Source organism: Tursiops truncatus, chromosome 6, assembly GCF_011762595.2.
Source record: "Tursiops truncatus isolate mTurTru1 chromosome 6, mTurTru1.mat.Y, whole genome shotgun sequence".
NCBI lineage: Eukaryota > Metazoa > Chordata > Mammalia > Artiodactyla > Delphinidae > Tursiops > Tursiops truncatus.
In genome coordinates this window covers 28401326-28415793 of record NC_047039.1, presented here as the reverse complement: position 1 = coordinate 28415793, position 14468 = coordinate 28401326, and the positions used below count along the sequence as shown (strand labels likewise).

General features: G+C 43.8%; 1 protein-coding gene and 1 long non-coding RNA gene across 2 annotated transcripts in view; one reads left to right on the top strand and one right to left on the bottom strand.

Annotated features, from left to right (window-relative positions):
- Positions 1-3002: 3002 nt before the first annotated feature.
- LOC141278956 (uncharacterized) lies at positions 3003-10820 on the bottom strand. The gene is made up of 4 exons (XR_012332446.1): positions 10803-10820; positions 9359-9502; positions 5552-5611; positions 3003-4181 (listed from the first exon to the last, which is right to left on the bottom strand). It is a non-coding gene; the product is annotated as an uncharacterized lncRNA (long non-coding RNA).
- A 252-nt stretch (positions 10821-11072) lies between these two features.
- The window catches only part of HABP4 (hyaluronan binding protein 4), a 36603-nt gene continuing 33207 nt past the window's right edge, over positions 11073-14468 (top strand). The window contains exon 1 of the mRNA XM_019940426.3: positions 11073-11531. Within this exon, the coding sequence (XP_019795985.1) occupies positions 11171-11531 (361 nt within the window). The 5' untranslated portion in view covers positions 11073-11170. The remainder of the gene's footprint in view (positions 11532-14468) is intronic.

Below are 14468 nucleotides of genomic sequence, written 5' to 3'. Positions count from 1 at the left end.
CTCAAATCAATAAAATTAGAAATGAAAAAGGAGAAGTCACAACAGACACCACAGAAATACAAAGCATCCTAAGAGACTACTACAAGCAACTCTCTGCCAATAAAATGGACAACCTGGAAGAAATGGACAAATTCTTAGAAAGGTATAACCTTCCAAGACTGAACCTGGAAGAAATAGAAAATATGAACATACCGATCACAAGTAATGAAATTGAAACTGTGATGAAAAATCTTCCAACAAACAAAAGTCCAGGACCAGAAGGCTTCACAGGTGAATTCTATCAAACATTTAGAGAAGAGCTAACACCTGTCCTTCTCAAACTCTTCCAAAATATAGCAGAGGGAGGAACACTCCCAAACTCATTCTATGAGGCCACAATCATCCTGATACCAAAACCAGACAAAGATACAACAAAAAAAGAAAATTACAGACCAATACCACTCATGAATACAGATGCAAAAATCCTCAACAAAATACTAGCAAACGGAATCCAACAGCACATTAAAAGGATCATACACCATGATCACGTGGAATTTATCCCAGGGATGCAAGGATTCTTCAATATATGCAAATCAATCGATGTGATACACCATATTAACAAATTGAAGAATAAAAACCATATGAAAAAAACTGTCTACTAAAATTTTTTAAAATACAAATGCTGAACTGTTAATAGTGATTTTTTCCACTCATTTTATTTCACTTGTTAAACCATTTTTTGAGGTATGATCGACATAGAAAAAGTTGTACAGATTTAATATAAAAATGTGATGAGTTCAGAGAGAAGTATACACCCATGACTCCATCACCACATCTATGCCATTAACATACCCATCACCTCCAAAAGTTTCTTCCTGCACTCTTTATTTATTACCATAAAAAAATTATTTTTTTGGCTGTGCTGCATGGCACATGGGATCTCAGTTCCCCAGCCAGGCACTAAACCTGGGCCATGACTGTGAAACCCTGGAATCCTAACCATTAGGCCACCAGGGAACTCCCTTTTCATGTTTTTAATTTTTTTTCCAGTTTTATTGAGATATAATTGACATACAGCACTGTATAAGTTTAAGGTGTACAGCATAATAATTTGACTTACATACATCTAATAACGACTTTTTTTGGAAAAGGGTGGGAGGTTGATGGACAAATTATGAGAATTTTTGTCACATATTTTGGTGATGTTTGAGTTTTATAAATTTTCTGTGTCCATAAATTTATAATCAGAAAAAAGTATGTATGAAAAACAAAAATAAAGGATGGCCAAAATCTTTGGGATGAATAATCAAAGACAAAGGTGGCAGAATCCACACCCTGCACTTCTGTCTCATGGCAGGCCTGACACACAGATGATGCTCAGTAAAAGCTGGTCAAATCTTCACTGCTCGTTAATAGTCTCAGGCAGCATAAAGTCTCTGGGAAATACTCTACAAGGGAAGTGCCCATCCTCTCAGAAAGAACCACTGCCCCTTTGTCAGTAACCCCTGGCTAGGACTGAGAATTCCAAAAGAGAGGACGGTGACTTTGAGAAGCAAAGACCTCTGCGGGTGTATGGAAAGGTGTTCAGATATCCACAGGAAGAGCCTCTGGAGGAGAGCCAGCCACCAGGGCCAGAACAGGCAGGGCAGGGACTTCTGTTAGGGTCTTGGGAAACCATGGGGTAGGGTGAGCCTCTTTGAGCCAATATAGAAGATAGCAAACCTACTGGGCTTTTTCCCTTTGGGGTAATTATATTTTTTCTAAAATATGAAAGCAGCTTGGACTTGGACTTGAGGGCTGGTTTCAAATTCCAGCTTTACGACTTGTTACCTCTGTGACATCAGACAGACCTTTTAGTTTTTTCACTATAATTTCCTCATGGTTAAAATGGTGATAATAACATCTATCTTTCAAGATTCTTCTAAGGATTCCCAGTCATAATATGATTGCTCAGCTGATTAATGTATTGAAGTATGTCTACAAGAAGTGAACACCAACAGGGTGAATTTGAGGGATTTCTAAGTAGGAACTGGGGGGTACAGGGGGTGGGGGATATTAGGACAAGCCTTCCATGTAGTAGACTGGGTCCTAGAGGGTTTTTAGTTCTATTTATAAACATCTATAAATGTGGAGTCTAATATAACAAATTTAAAAATATTCCCAAGGAGAATAAGCTAATCTCCTAAGAGGGAAAAATGGACTCCTCAGATGCCAAGTAAAGAAGGAGCTGAGGGCTTCCCTGGTGGTACAGTGGTTAAGAATCCGCCTGCCAAAGCAGGGGACACGGGTTCGAGCCCTGGTCTGGGAAGATCCTATGTGCCGCGGAGCAACTAAGCTCGAGTGCCACAACTACTGAACCTGCGCTCTAGAGCCCGGGAGCCACAACTACTGAGCCCATGTGCCACAACTGCTGAAGCACACACGCCTAGAGTCCATGCTCCACAGCAAGAGAAGCCACTGCAATGAGAAGCCTGCTCACTACAACAAAGAGTAACCCCCACTCGCCGCAACTAAAGAAAGCCCACATGCAGCAATGAAGACCCAACACAGCCACAAATAAATAAATAAAATTAATAAATTAATAAAAAAACAAAAAATCACTTCTTTAAAAAAAATTAAAGAAAAAGAAGGAGCTGAAAGAGCTCTGGTGGTCCTAGGGGTGGCAGGACAGAGGTCTGTTACACTGGGAGAGGCCTCAATGGCTCAGAGCTTGGGCTTGGATGACAATTTAGAGATGGGAGATGAGGCTTCGGTGTATGAAGACTTCTTAAATAGTTCTCTCTGGTAGCTATAGTGATTCTTAGAAAAGTAGCTGTGCCAACTCTAGAGGAAGCCCCTCATCACCTCTGAGTGATCCAGGCAGCAGCTGATTTCCACAGCATTTCCATAAGCCAACTGTAGCTTTGATTGACTAATCCAAGAATGGGATGTAAAGCTCATGTCCCTCTCCTCAATTTAAAACTCTCTTCTAATAATTACTTGAGTGTGAGAATATGTGTATCTAGAGTCTTACATGCCAGCATTATTGAAAATGGTGAAGCATGGGAAACACCAGAATACCCATGAATAGAAAACTGTTTCAGGACACTGTAGTATGCTAGTTATTGATTTATTATCTCACATCTGCCAATTCATCCTTCATTGCCTGCTCCACAAAAATGGATCTAGGTCCTTTAAATCATTTTCCTTTGCCAGTGGAAGGTGTCAGACTCTGGTAGTAGCAGGTGCTGAAAGGACACTGGAAGAGAAAGAGCTTTTCTTTTCCTTGTTCTGCGGTACATTGTCACCAGGCTCCTACAGAGCATGCTTTTTTCTCCACTAACTCCAAGTGTTTTTTTCTGTACTGTTTGCGGGGCTTCTGCTCTTTCCAGCTGTCAACATGGACAGTTAGCCAGGAGCCTCAGAATGCGTGGGCCTGTGTCTCAGCCCAGGTGACTGCTCCTGGCACGCTCTTCTCTGCCTCCTGTGTGTACACACTAGAGCCCCATAAGGCTAGCCATCTAATGGGCCAGTCAGCCAAACTTTGTTCCATGCAGTGTCCAGAGTCTCCTCATCCCAAGCGATACACAGGAGTGCGCTGGGTTCCTACAGAGTGTGATTGCCCCAGCTTCTGGTTCCAGCAGTGTCAACAGTGGCACTTGACTCCCTTTATGCACCCCCCTACCCCATAAGCCTTTAGTCACCTAGGCCCTGGGGTGCTGCTCCTGCTTTCCCAGTGATTGTGGACCATCTATGACCCAGAAAACTTCTCAACCATCCAATGGGCTATAACCAACACCTTCCTCAGTGACGTCTGAACTCCCTTCCAACTTTATCCTTCCTTGGATACCCTTCCTCAGTCCTAGGGTACCTTTTAGAATTCTTTTTCTAACCTTATAGTTACTCTCCTATCATAAGTTAATAATTCTTTATGTTAAGCTTCCCTGTTTAAATTACTGCGTGTTTCTGTCTTTTGATTGGACCCAGATCACATACAGTGTAATATTTTATGGCCATTAAAATGATGACATTGAGGGGCTTCCCTGGTGGGGCAGTGGTTGAGAGTCCGCCTGCCGATGCAGGGGACGCAGGTTCATGCCCCGGTCCGGGAAGATCCCACATGCCGCGGAGCGGCTGGGCCCGTGAGCCATGGCCGCTGAGCCTGCGCGTCCAGAGCCTGTGCTCCGCAATGGGAGAGGCCACAACAGTGAGACGCCTGCGTACTGCAAAAAAAAAAAAAAAAATGATGACATTGATGTATTTATTGACACAGAACTATGTCTCTGACATTGTTGAGTGAAAAAAGCAGATATGTAAAATTATATGTATGTTTACATACATGAAGAAGACTAGAAGGATGCTTAGAAAATGTGAGCAGTGATAATTTGTGGGTGGTGGTATTTCAGATGAGTTTTACTTTCTTTGTGCTTTTCATAGTTTTAATTTCTTTCAGTGAGCATGTATAATTTCACACAAGCAATAAAGTTTATTTCTCCCAATCCTCAGAAAACTCTGGTGATACACCCTAAATTTAAAAGATAAAGTCCAAACTCCTTACCACGGCACATAAAGTAATTCAAGGTATGGCCCCTTCTTGTTGGTATAGCCCCATATTTTACCATTCTACACAGAAATTCTAGTTAATCCAAAGTTCCCAATTTTATACCTATGGGTCTTTGCACATGTAATTCTCCCTGGACTGGCTTAATCATTCATCAAAGCCCTCCTTTCTAGAGCCTTTCCCAATTCATTCCCCTTAACCTTGTGTTAAGGCATTAAGTTCATCAAAGGACATGTAGCTAGAGGACTTTGCAGTGGAAGAGGTGGTCCGAGCCTCTGCTGGTGCAGGATCTCTGTCCTTCCTTGGTGGTCAGACTCTTTTTCATTGTGTGCCTGGGTCCCAGGCTGAGCACCTCAAACTCACCAGCTGCCAGATAAGACTAAACTAGTCAACAACAAGTGATGACCAGGCTTCCATCAGGTGGTACTAACAGATCCCATTGCTGGCTTTGTATTTTTACTTTAGCTTAGTGCTTCCCAAATTCTACTGTGCACAGACACTTCTTAGGGATATTGTAAAATGCAGAATCAGATTCAGTAGCTCTGTCGTGGGCCTGAGATTGTGCATTTCTAAAAAGCTCCTGGGTGATTTGCAGTTGCTGGCCCACAGATCATCCTTAGAGAGTTAGATGTGAGCTTATTTTTAAAACATTTCTGAAATATAATCTAAGCAGAAGAGCAGCCCTATTTCAACATCTTAGTCAATTCAAACTTAGCACGAACACACTATAGCTTTCATTCCACAAAATTATATTTTTAGGGATCTAAATATACCACTTCCCCCACTAGGGTCTCAGTGAGCACTCCCTAACATAATTCTATTGGTGATATAATTACAGACCCTTAGGTCTCTTCTGAGAACTGTGCCTTATGTGCACAATGTCTGCCCCCACCTTGCATAGCTCTTTAAGGAGAGAAGCCATGTCCTGCTCACACCAAAGCTGTTAGCTCAGTACTTAGCAGGAAAGCATTATGGTTAGGAGTGTAGACTCAAGTTCATGATCCCAGCTCTACCACTTACTGAGGCACTCACCTCATGGCACTGTAACACGGGGACAGTAGAAGCATCTACCTCTTCAGGCTGTTGTAAGGACTAAACAAACAGAAAATGCTTAGAATGATGGCTAGCACCTAGTAAGCCCTATATAAAATTCAGCTATGATTATTAGCAAATGTGTAGAATAATGAATCTTTCAGAAAAAAGAAACAGTATCACATCCATTTAATCATGTAAATGTATTAATTAACTTACACACATTAATTCGTTTGTTGCATTTTTACTTTGTAACACATGCAAAATTTTCAGGAGCACATGCATACAAAGAAGAAACTCATTTATTCATACAACAAATATCTCCTGGATGAAAAGCATTTTTGCAGGCACTGAAGATGAAGCCAAAAAGAAGGGAAGGAGGGGACAGAAAAACGAATTAGATATGACTTCTGGTCTTAGGGAGGAGAAGTAAGGAGAAAAAAATTATAATGCAGGGCACAGCAAATCCAGTACTACAAGAGGGGTGCCAATAACATGTTCATGCTAATCATCACCTGTGGGGAATTCTGTTTGTTACCTACCCGGCCATCCATTCCTATCTGCTGGTATTGGAAACCTTATCTTCCTTGGGGACTTGCTCCCTCCACTCAGCCCCGGTTGAGGGGGCTGACTCCAGCTTGACCTGGTGAACTAGGCCGGCTGATCAGAGAATCAAATGCCCTTCACTATAGCAACTGGTTCAAAGGTGTACTCATGACCCAAGAAAGGCAATGATTCAATTCTGGGATTCCTATGCTAATGTTGCCAGAAAGGCCCTTTCTTTTCCTGCTGGCCTTACAACTATAAGGGCTTAAATATGGTACTACTGGGACCATCTACAAAGTGGAACTGATAAAAGGGAAGCCAATACAGAAGAAAATATAGCAAAGAGATGGCACGGGGCAGAGAGAGAGATGAGGTCCTGGTACGGTTTATCCCTGACCCAGCTATGCCTGATTCAATCACGGACTTTTTTCTTGAGCCAACAAATCCTTTGTTTTAATTATAGGTTTTCTGTTGCTCACAACTGGAAGGATCCAGAATAAATGTAGAATTTAGAAGTTCTAAAATAAATTATTTTATTCAGGCTTGGTTAAAGTTACAACCAAGACCAACATTTTAATAGTAGGAATTTTGAGAGAATAAAAAACTCTTCTATTGGCATGAGTGCCTTGAGGATATAAAGCACTGTGGTAGCCAGTAACATCTTGACATAAGAAAGCTGGAAAGAGGACTTCCCTGGTGGCGCAATGGATAAGAATCCTCCTGCCAATGCAGGGGACACGGGTTCGATCTCTGGTCTGGGAAGATCCCACATGCCGCGGAGCAACTAAGCCTGCGCGCCACAACTGCTGAAGCCCACGTGCCCTAGAGCCCATGCTCCACAACAGGAGAAGCCACTGCAAGGAGAAGCCACCACAAGGAGAAGCCCGTGCTCCACAATGAAACGTAGTCCCTGCTGGCTACAACTAGAGAAAGCCCGCGCGCAGAAACAAAGACCCAACGCAGCCAAAAATAAAGAAATTTTAAAAAAAGCTGGAAAGAACCTCAGTGACAACAAGAATACAAATATTAGTAGGCTGGGTGCAGGTCCTTTCCTGGTTTAAATATTCTGTTTCTGGTCGTCATAAATGGAATGTGGCTTGCTGGAAGTTCTCCTGCAGCGTCCTGATTGTTAATGATTTATGGTTCTATAACCCCTAACTTTGAGACTGTGTAGTTGCTTTATTCATTTGCTGTGGGAAACTGAATTTAAATTCACTTCCACCTGGTAACAACTAAACCAGGACCTATAATTTCACTGATCTTATCACAATTGACTCAACTGGCACAAAAGACAGATGAGATCCTCTTAGAGTTGGGAAAAATATTTTTGTTCTTGCATATATTATTCAAGTAGAAACAACTGTAAAATAATGTGAAATTTTTTAACCTTTTAAAATTTACTTCTTTCGTTTTATCTTCCCATCAACCATATGCGGAACACAGGACCAATTTTAATCATCCTAGTTTTACAGAGGAGAAAGGTAAGCAAAGAGGGAGTAATAATTCAGTGGCAAAACAGAGTATATGGAATGATGATTCACAAAAACTCACACCCTTTATAGCCTGACTGATCCCTCCGCCTTGGCCCTCACCCAGGTGTTGCTCTTTGCATGTAATCAAAGGTAACAAAGCTACATGCTTGTAAATTCTCTAACTTTCTGTGAATTTTAAGTCAATCTGGAAGATTTTAGTATATTTTATTTTATGATTCCTAGTGGAGTTTGCCTATTAATTAACTCAAGGCAATTTACATTTTGTATGTAGTTAAACTTCCCTGCATTTCCACTGATGCCAATAAGTAACTGCTATGGAAGGGCTGGTGGTATCGTTCAGCATCCACACTTCACTGCTTTTTTGGTATGCTTTATTTTCTGAGTTGTATGGTTGTGTGCATGTTTTGCTTTTTTTCTCTTTGGTATCATAATTACTATCAAATAGCTTTTACTGAGGATCTACTCTGTGCCAGGTATGGTGATGAACACTTCATATGCATTATTGGACCCAGTTCTCACAATAACCCTTTGAAGCAGGTACCATTATTTTCTCTGTTTTACAGATGAGAAAACTGAAGCACAAGAATAAGGAATATGTCCAAGGTTACAAAGTCAGTTAGTGGCATAGCCAGGATTCAAATCATGGTCTAAATCCAAAATATAAGCTTTAAAAAAATTGTGGCCAAATACACATAAAGTTTACTATTTTCGCCATTTTACAATTCAGTGGTATTTAACCATCACCACTATTTAGTTCCAGAAAAATTTCATCACTCTAAAAGGCAACCTCATGCCCTTTAAGCAGTCAATCCCCATTCTTTCTCCCCTGAGCCCCTGGCAACCACTAATCTGCTTTCTATCTCTATGGATTTGCCAATTCTGGACATTTCATATAAATGAAATCATACAATTTGTGACCCTTTGTGTCTGGTTTCTTCCACTTTGCATAATGTTTTCAAGGTTCATCCACGTTGTAGCAGGTATTAGTACTTCATTCCCTTTTCTGACCAAATATTAATCCATTGCACCCCATTTTGTTTATCCATTCATCAGCTGATGTGCATTTGGTGGTTTCTACCTTTTGGCTCTTGCGAGTAGTGCTGCTATAAACACTCAGGTACAAGTTTTTGTCTGAACACCTGCTCTCAATTCTTTTGGATAAAAAGCATAGGCTTATTATTATTATTATTTTTTGCGGTACGCGGGCCTCTCACTGTTGTGGCCTCTCCCGTTGCGGAGCACAGGCTCCGGACGCGCAGGCTCAGCGGCCATGGCTCACGGGCCCAGCCACTCTGCGGCATGTGGGATCTTCCCGAACCCGGGCACGAACCCGTGTCCCCTGCATCGGCAGGCAGACTCTCAACCATTGTGCCACCAGGGAAGCCCAAGTATAGGCTTTTGATCATAAGCCTCTGTTGACTCCAAGAAGGAGAAGACCAGATATCTTAAAATCTTCATTCAACGAATATTTACTGAGAACCTATGGTACAGCTACCTAGAATGCTAAGCACTGGGAATATGTTGTAATAATGAATAAGACAGACATCATCCCTGTTCTCCTCCTCGGGAATGACAGAAAGTTGAATAAGTGAATAAAACACAGACCTGGCAACAGTTAAGATTAAGGGCTCCTTTTCCATTTGCTATTAAAGGAAAGTAAAAGTTGGTACTGATGTATCTGAGCAAGATGCTGTAACAGAATGCTTTTGATGCAAGAAACAAGTACAACTAAGACTAGTTTAAACAATAATGGCATTTATTGTCTTACATAATAATAAGTCTGAGGCAGGAAGTTTCCCGATTGTGGCAAGTCAGCAGCTCCACATCATCAAGGAACTAGGTTTTCTCCATCCTTCTTCTCTGCCATCCTCATAGTCACAATAAGGGCCAGCACTCTAGGCATCATGTCCTCCTCACATAACAAGGACCAAAGAACAGAAGTGGAAAGTTAGAAGATCCTGTCGCAATCCCTTTTTAGATACAAGAAGAATGATCCCTCCAAGAAATCCTGCAGAATACTTTCCCTCAGGTCTGTTCTGCCAGATTTGCCCCAGAAGCCTATTCCTACACCAATCATTGGTAGGGGAATGAAATTACAATGGGTGATTTAAGATTAATCAAGTTTGAGGCTGGAAAAGGGCGCAGTTCCCCCCTGGGGCAAACAGCTCCCTGATGCCCTAACAAAATACAGATTTTGGGAAAGTGTAAGAGGGAAAGGAAGGGCTGTAGTATAGGCAGCCAAGAGTGTCTCCACCAGTGCCTAGGCAAGAATTCCTGGAGAAAGTCCAATTCACAGTTCTTCTCTGAACTTCAAGCCCTCAGTTGAATAAAACAACCAACGAACCAAACAAACAAAACAAACACCCAAACCCTAAACTTCAACATGTCCAAGACTGAACTTATGATTCTCAACAAAGTGGTCTATAAATGCTCTGTTTCTTTGTGAATAGCATCACCATTCCAGTTGCAAGAGCCAGAAAAATAGGAGTCATCATACTCTCCTCCTTTTTCCTCACCACCCATATCTAGTGCATCACTGAGTCCTGTTGATATAACCTCCAAAATAGCTCTTGGATCTACTACTCTCTTCACCTCCACCGACAGTATCCACCATCCAAGGATAGTGATCACCACCTTTTCCCTGGAGCTCTGCAGCAATCTTCAGCTTGGTCTCCCTGCATCCATTTTGACCTCCCTCTAACCTAGTCCTTCACATTACAGCTAGAGTGGCCTTTTCAAACACATGCTCATGCTTAAAATTTGCTTGCCGCTGCTCCCAGAATAAAGACCAAAATAAGGCCTTCCTCCAACTCTTAGCAATCCATTTCCTTGAGCTTGAATGGGCTGTGCTCCACCCCAACTCAAGACTTGTGCACTTGCCGTTACTCACGGCCCTTGCCATCCTTCAGATCTCAGCTTAACCGTCATTCCCTGGGAAAGCCTCTCCAAACTTCCTAATTAGGTCAAGTCCCTCTGCTATAGGATCATAGAGAAGTCTGTGCCTTTTCTTCAGGGCACTTTTCTGCCTATAGGCTGTAAGATCTGCTAAAACAGAGAGCTAGTATCTCCTACAACATAACGCCAGGCACATAATAAGTGTACACTATACAGTTGTTGAATGGCTCAATCAATGTGTAAACTTCAAAGAAGTATGGCCGATGATGAATGTGGACCCAGTCCCAGAGAGAACATAAATTATGGCCGTGACCCACCTGCAGGGTCCAGCATCCTGGACCGCAACGTTCCTTGCTCCTCCCAGTAGCTCCGCCCTTTGGGTCCAGCCCCTCCCTGCCGAATCGTGGGGAGGGGCATAGAGGTCGCATGACGTGACAGCAGCCGGTCGCTGATTGGGTTTCCAGGCGTGCTGGCTAGGAAAGGGAGCGAGTCCGCGTGCGCTGATTGGCTGGCGGGAAGCGGCTGGACGGGCGGTGGCGGCGGCGCGGGGGCGGGCGCTGGTAGGGATGGGACTGGGCTGGGGCGGGAGGGCGGTAGCTGCGGGTAGGATGGGTCCTTGCTGCCGGCTTCGCTGAGACTCGCTCGCGTGGACTGCCCGCGGCGGGCCCGCAGTGGCGGCGGCGGCATGAAGGGCGCTCTGGGGAGTCCTGTGGCCGCGGCCGCCGCAGGCGCCGCGATGCAGGAGAGTTTCGGCTGTGTCGTGGCCAACCGCTTCCACCAGCTGCTAGACGACGAGTCGGACCCGTTCGACATCCTGCGCGAGGCCGAGCGCCGACGCCAGCAGCAGCTGCAGCGCAAGAGGCGCGACGAAGCGGCGGGGGCGGCGGCCGGGGCCGGCAACCGCGGCGGCAGGAGCCCGGCTGGGGCCTCGGGCCACAGACCCGGCGCGGGCGGCGGCCGGAGGGAGTCTCAGAAGGAGCGCAAGAGCCTCCCGGCCCCCGGCGCGCAGCAGCCAGACAGCCCAGGGGGCGGCCCTCAGCCGCCCGGTACGCGCGCTCCGCCCGGCACCTAGATGCCCCGGGGTGGGCGCGGTGGGCGGGAGGGGAAGGAGAATGGGGTCATGGAGGTCACCTCTCCTCAGCAGCCCCACGACCTCCTACTACGAGACTGGGATCACTGGAATCTGTTCCAGAAAGGGGAGGGGGCTCTGGGAAGAGTTGGCTGGAGTTGAGGGTCCCTGTGGCCGAGGAGGGTGGGAAAAGAGGACGGGGTGTAGGGTGTCACGCCCCTTCTGGCCTTTCCCAGTCCCTTCTGGGGGCGAAGGAGAGTGCAGGCTTGGAGTAGGGGGTTTCAGAACGCTGAAACAGCCTTTACAAGTTGGGCAAAGTTGAGGGATATTTCTGGGTTGGTGTGTGGGGGCGAACACTGAGGTCGCTGACCCGGGGCTCTCAGATCTAGAACTAGCAGGGACCTTCTCCATCCTCCAGCCCAACCTCTGCAAGATTCGCGTCGGGAGGCAAAAAGTAGCGTGGTGGGAAGGAGGGAGGGGAGCGCCTTTTAGGGAGAGTGGAGGAGGGTGCACCCGGACCCTGGGGGTGGCGGCGAGAGCCCGGGGTGTGTGAAGGATCGCCGGGGTGAGGGGCTGGGGCCTCTGTGATGGAGGGAAGTCCTGGGTGACCTCGGGGGCGGGCTGTGACGTCAGGGCCGCGAGCAGAATGCGGCGGGGGTGGACGCGGGGTCCCCGGCGCCTTCCAAGCTCTGTGCCTTCATCCATCCATCCCCCTTACGGAGCTTCCAGCAGTCATCCCGCACGGGTTTTCAATGGAGCAGGCAGCATTGATGGGTTGTGTAACTTGTCATTAACTCAAGCTGCTTTAAGAAAAGCGTTTTTAATTAACCTTTTCAACAAGAATATTCAAAGTTCCCCACTCCCCGCTTAGCCAGAACGGCAAGTACAAAGCTTGGTGTACTACTGTCTGCATCTAGGGGCGGAGGACGCTTAAGAGTCTTCTCACCTGAACTGCATCAGTGGCAAAGCCTCCAAGTTTCCACCTGTGTTTCCTCTGTTTTTCAAAAATGAGACAGTGGTCCTAAAGTTTCCATAAAAAGAATGTTAAGATGTATAATTCGACCACTCCAGCCAATGTTTGGCAGTGTATTCAACTTGGCTTTACTGGCTTGGTCCTTGCTTGATAAAAATCGTGCAGCCCAGCCCTGAGAGAATAACACCTGATTTGAGTGTTGGGGCTTTGACTCCTGCAACTAGGTAATGTTTACCTTTATCTGTGGAAAGTTCAATCCAGCATTATCTCTTGAAAATCAGAAAATTAAGTCACTATAATAAAAATATTGAAAATTATTTTAAATGCTATTGGATATCCCAAGACTCCTTGGTAGGCCGGTACAGTTATGAGCCTATTTAAACAGTGAGTGAGACTTGAGATAATTTGTACATTTTGCATTATGTTCTATCTTTTCTTTTAAATCTATTTAGATAAATATAGTTGTTCTATCTTTTCTTTTAAACCTATTTAGATAAATATAGTAATAAGAATTGGGAAAGGCTAAGCTTTATTTTTTAACAAGTGAAAATATGTATTTTAGTGTGAAACTGAATTTAGTTTTCTATGTCAATGTATTGCTTTTTAACCTTTTTACTATTAAAAATGTACATTTTTGTTATAAAAATTTTAAACAATTCAAAAGTGTATGAAGTATAGTGAAAATCCTGTATTTTTCTTATTTTAACACCTTGCATTTACATACATAAATGCACAGAGCTGCTTCTTTTTTTCTAAATTTACATGATATAAACTGGGTTGCAACCTGCATTTAGCGTTATGATCTAGTACAGTTATAACTTGCTAAACTAATAAACTTAGCACTGTAGTCTAGTACATTTATAACTTTTTTTTCTGTCAATCGTTTATGATCCAAGTGATCTGGCTTTTGAGATCTATATTAAAGAACTTTAGTTAGTTTTGTAGTTAAAATGGAAATTTTATAATTCTAGTTCTTTTTCAAGTATGTTATTTCAGGAGCAAACAGCTCATTAATTTCCGTTTATGTAGTTACTGTGCTAAATTTATCTGTAATGGGTGTTAGAGAGCTACTCTCTCAAGGTTTTGTAGCCCTAATTGATATGGACTGTACTTTTCTAACACTCAAAATTTTTAATTTAGTTAGAATATTATAAATGAATGCTTAGTGTAGACAAGAATCAAAGTCAAACAAGTTTGACATATAACGGAAACATTAATCTCAAAAGGATGTGGAAATCATAAGATTTTCCCATAGAAATAGGTTTTTAATGGCCTTCACTATTTAACAATATACATAGACCTTTGGATGAGCCTTGCTCAAAAAATTTGTTCTTGAAGTCTTCACAGGCTGTTTCAGCTTTGCTTTTCCTGGCCTTTCAGAACTAATCTCTGAGTCAAAGCTCAAATTTATTTGGGGGAAATCTCACTGTAAATTTGATTGTATTCTGTCCCTTCATGTGGGCTTGGGGTTACATCGGTGATGAGACTGCATATGCCAGCCTTTTATTGGAAAGGGCTAGTAAAATTCAATGTTTGCATATTCACTTGGAGCCGCTGATCTAGCACAGAAAAACTAGGTTCAGTTGCATTCTTTTTTTTTTTTTTTTTTGCGGTACGCGGGCCTCTCACTGTTGTGGCCTCTCCCGTCGCGGAGCACAGGCTCAGGACGCGCAGGCTCAGCGACCATGGCTCACGGGCCTAGCCGCTCCGCGGCATGTGGGATCTTCCCGGACCGGGGTACGAACCCGTGTCCCCTGCATCGGCAGGCGGACTCTCAACCACTGCACCACCAGGGAAGCCCTCAGTTGCATTCTTGATCCCTTAGTAGTAAATTGTGGGAAAAACTGGACCCCTATTATCTTTGTTTTTTGGATTTTGGGAGGAAAAGGAAATGTTTGCAGGGTATTGGTAATTATTCTAATAAGTTGCCAGTTATATTTA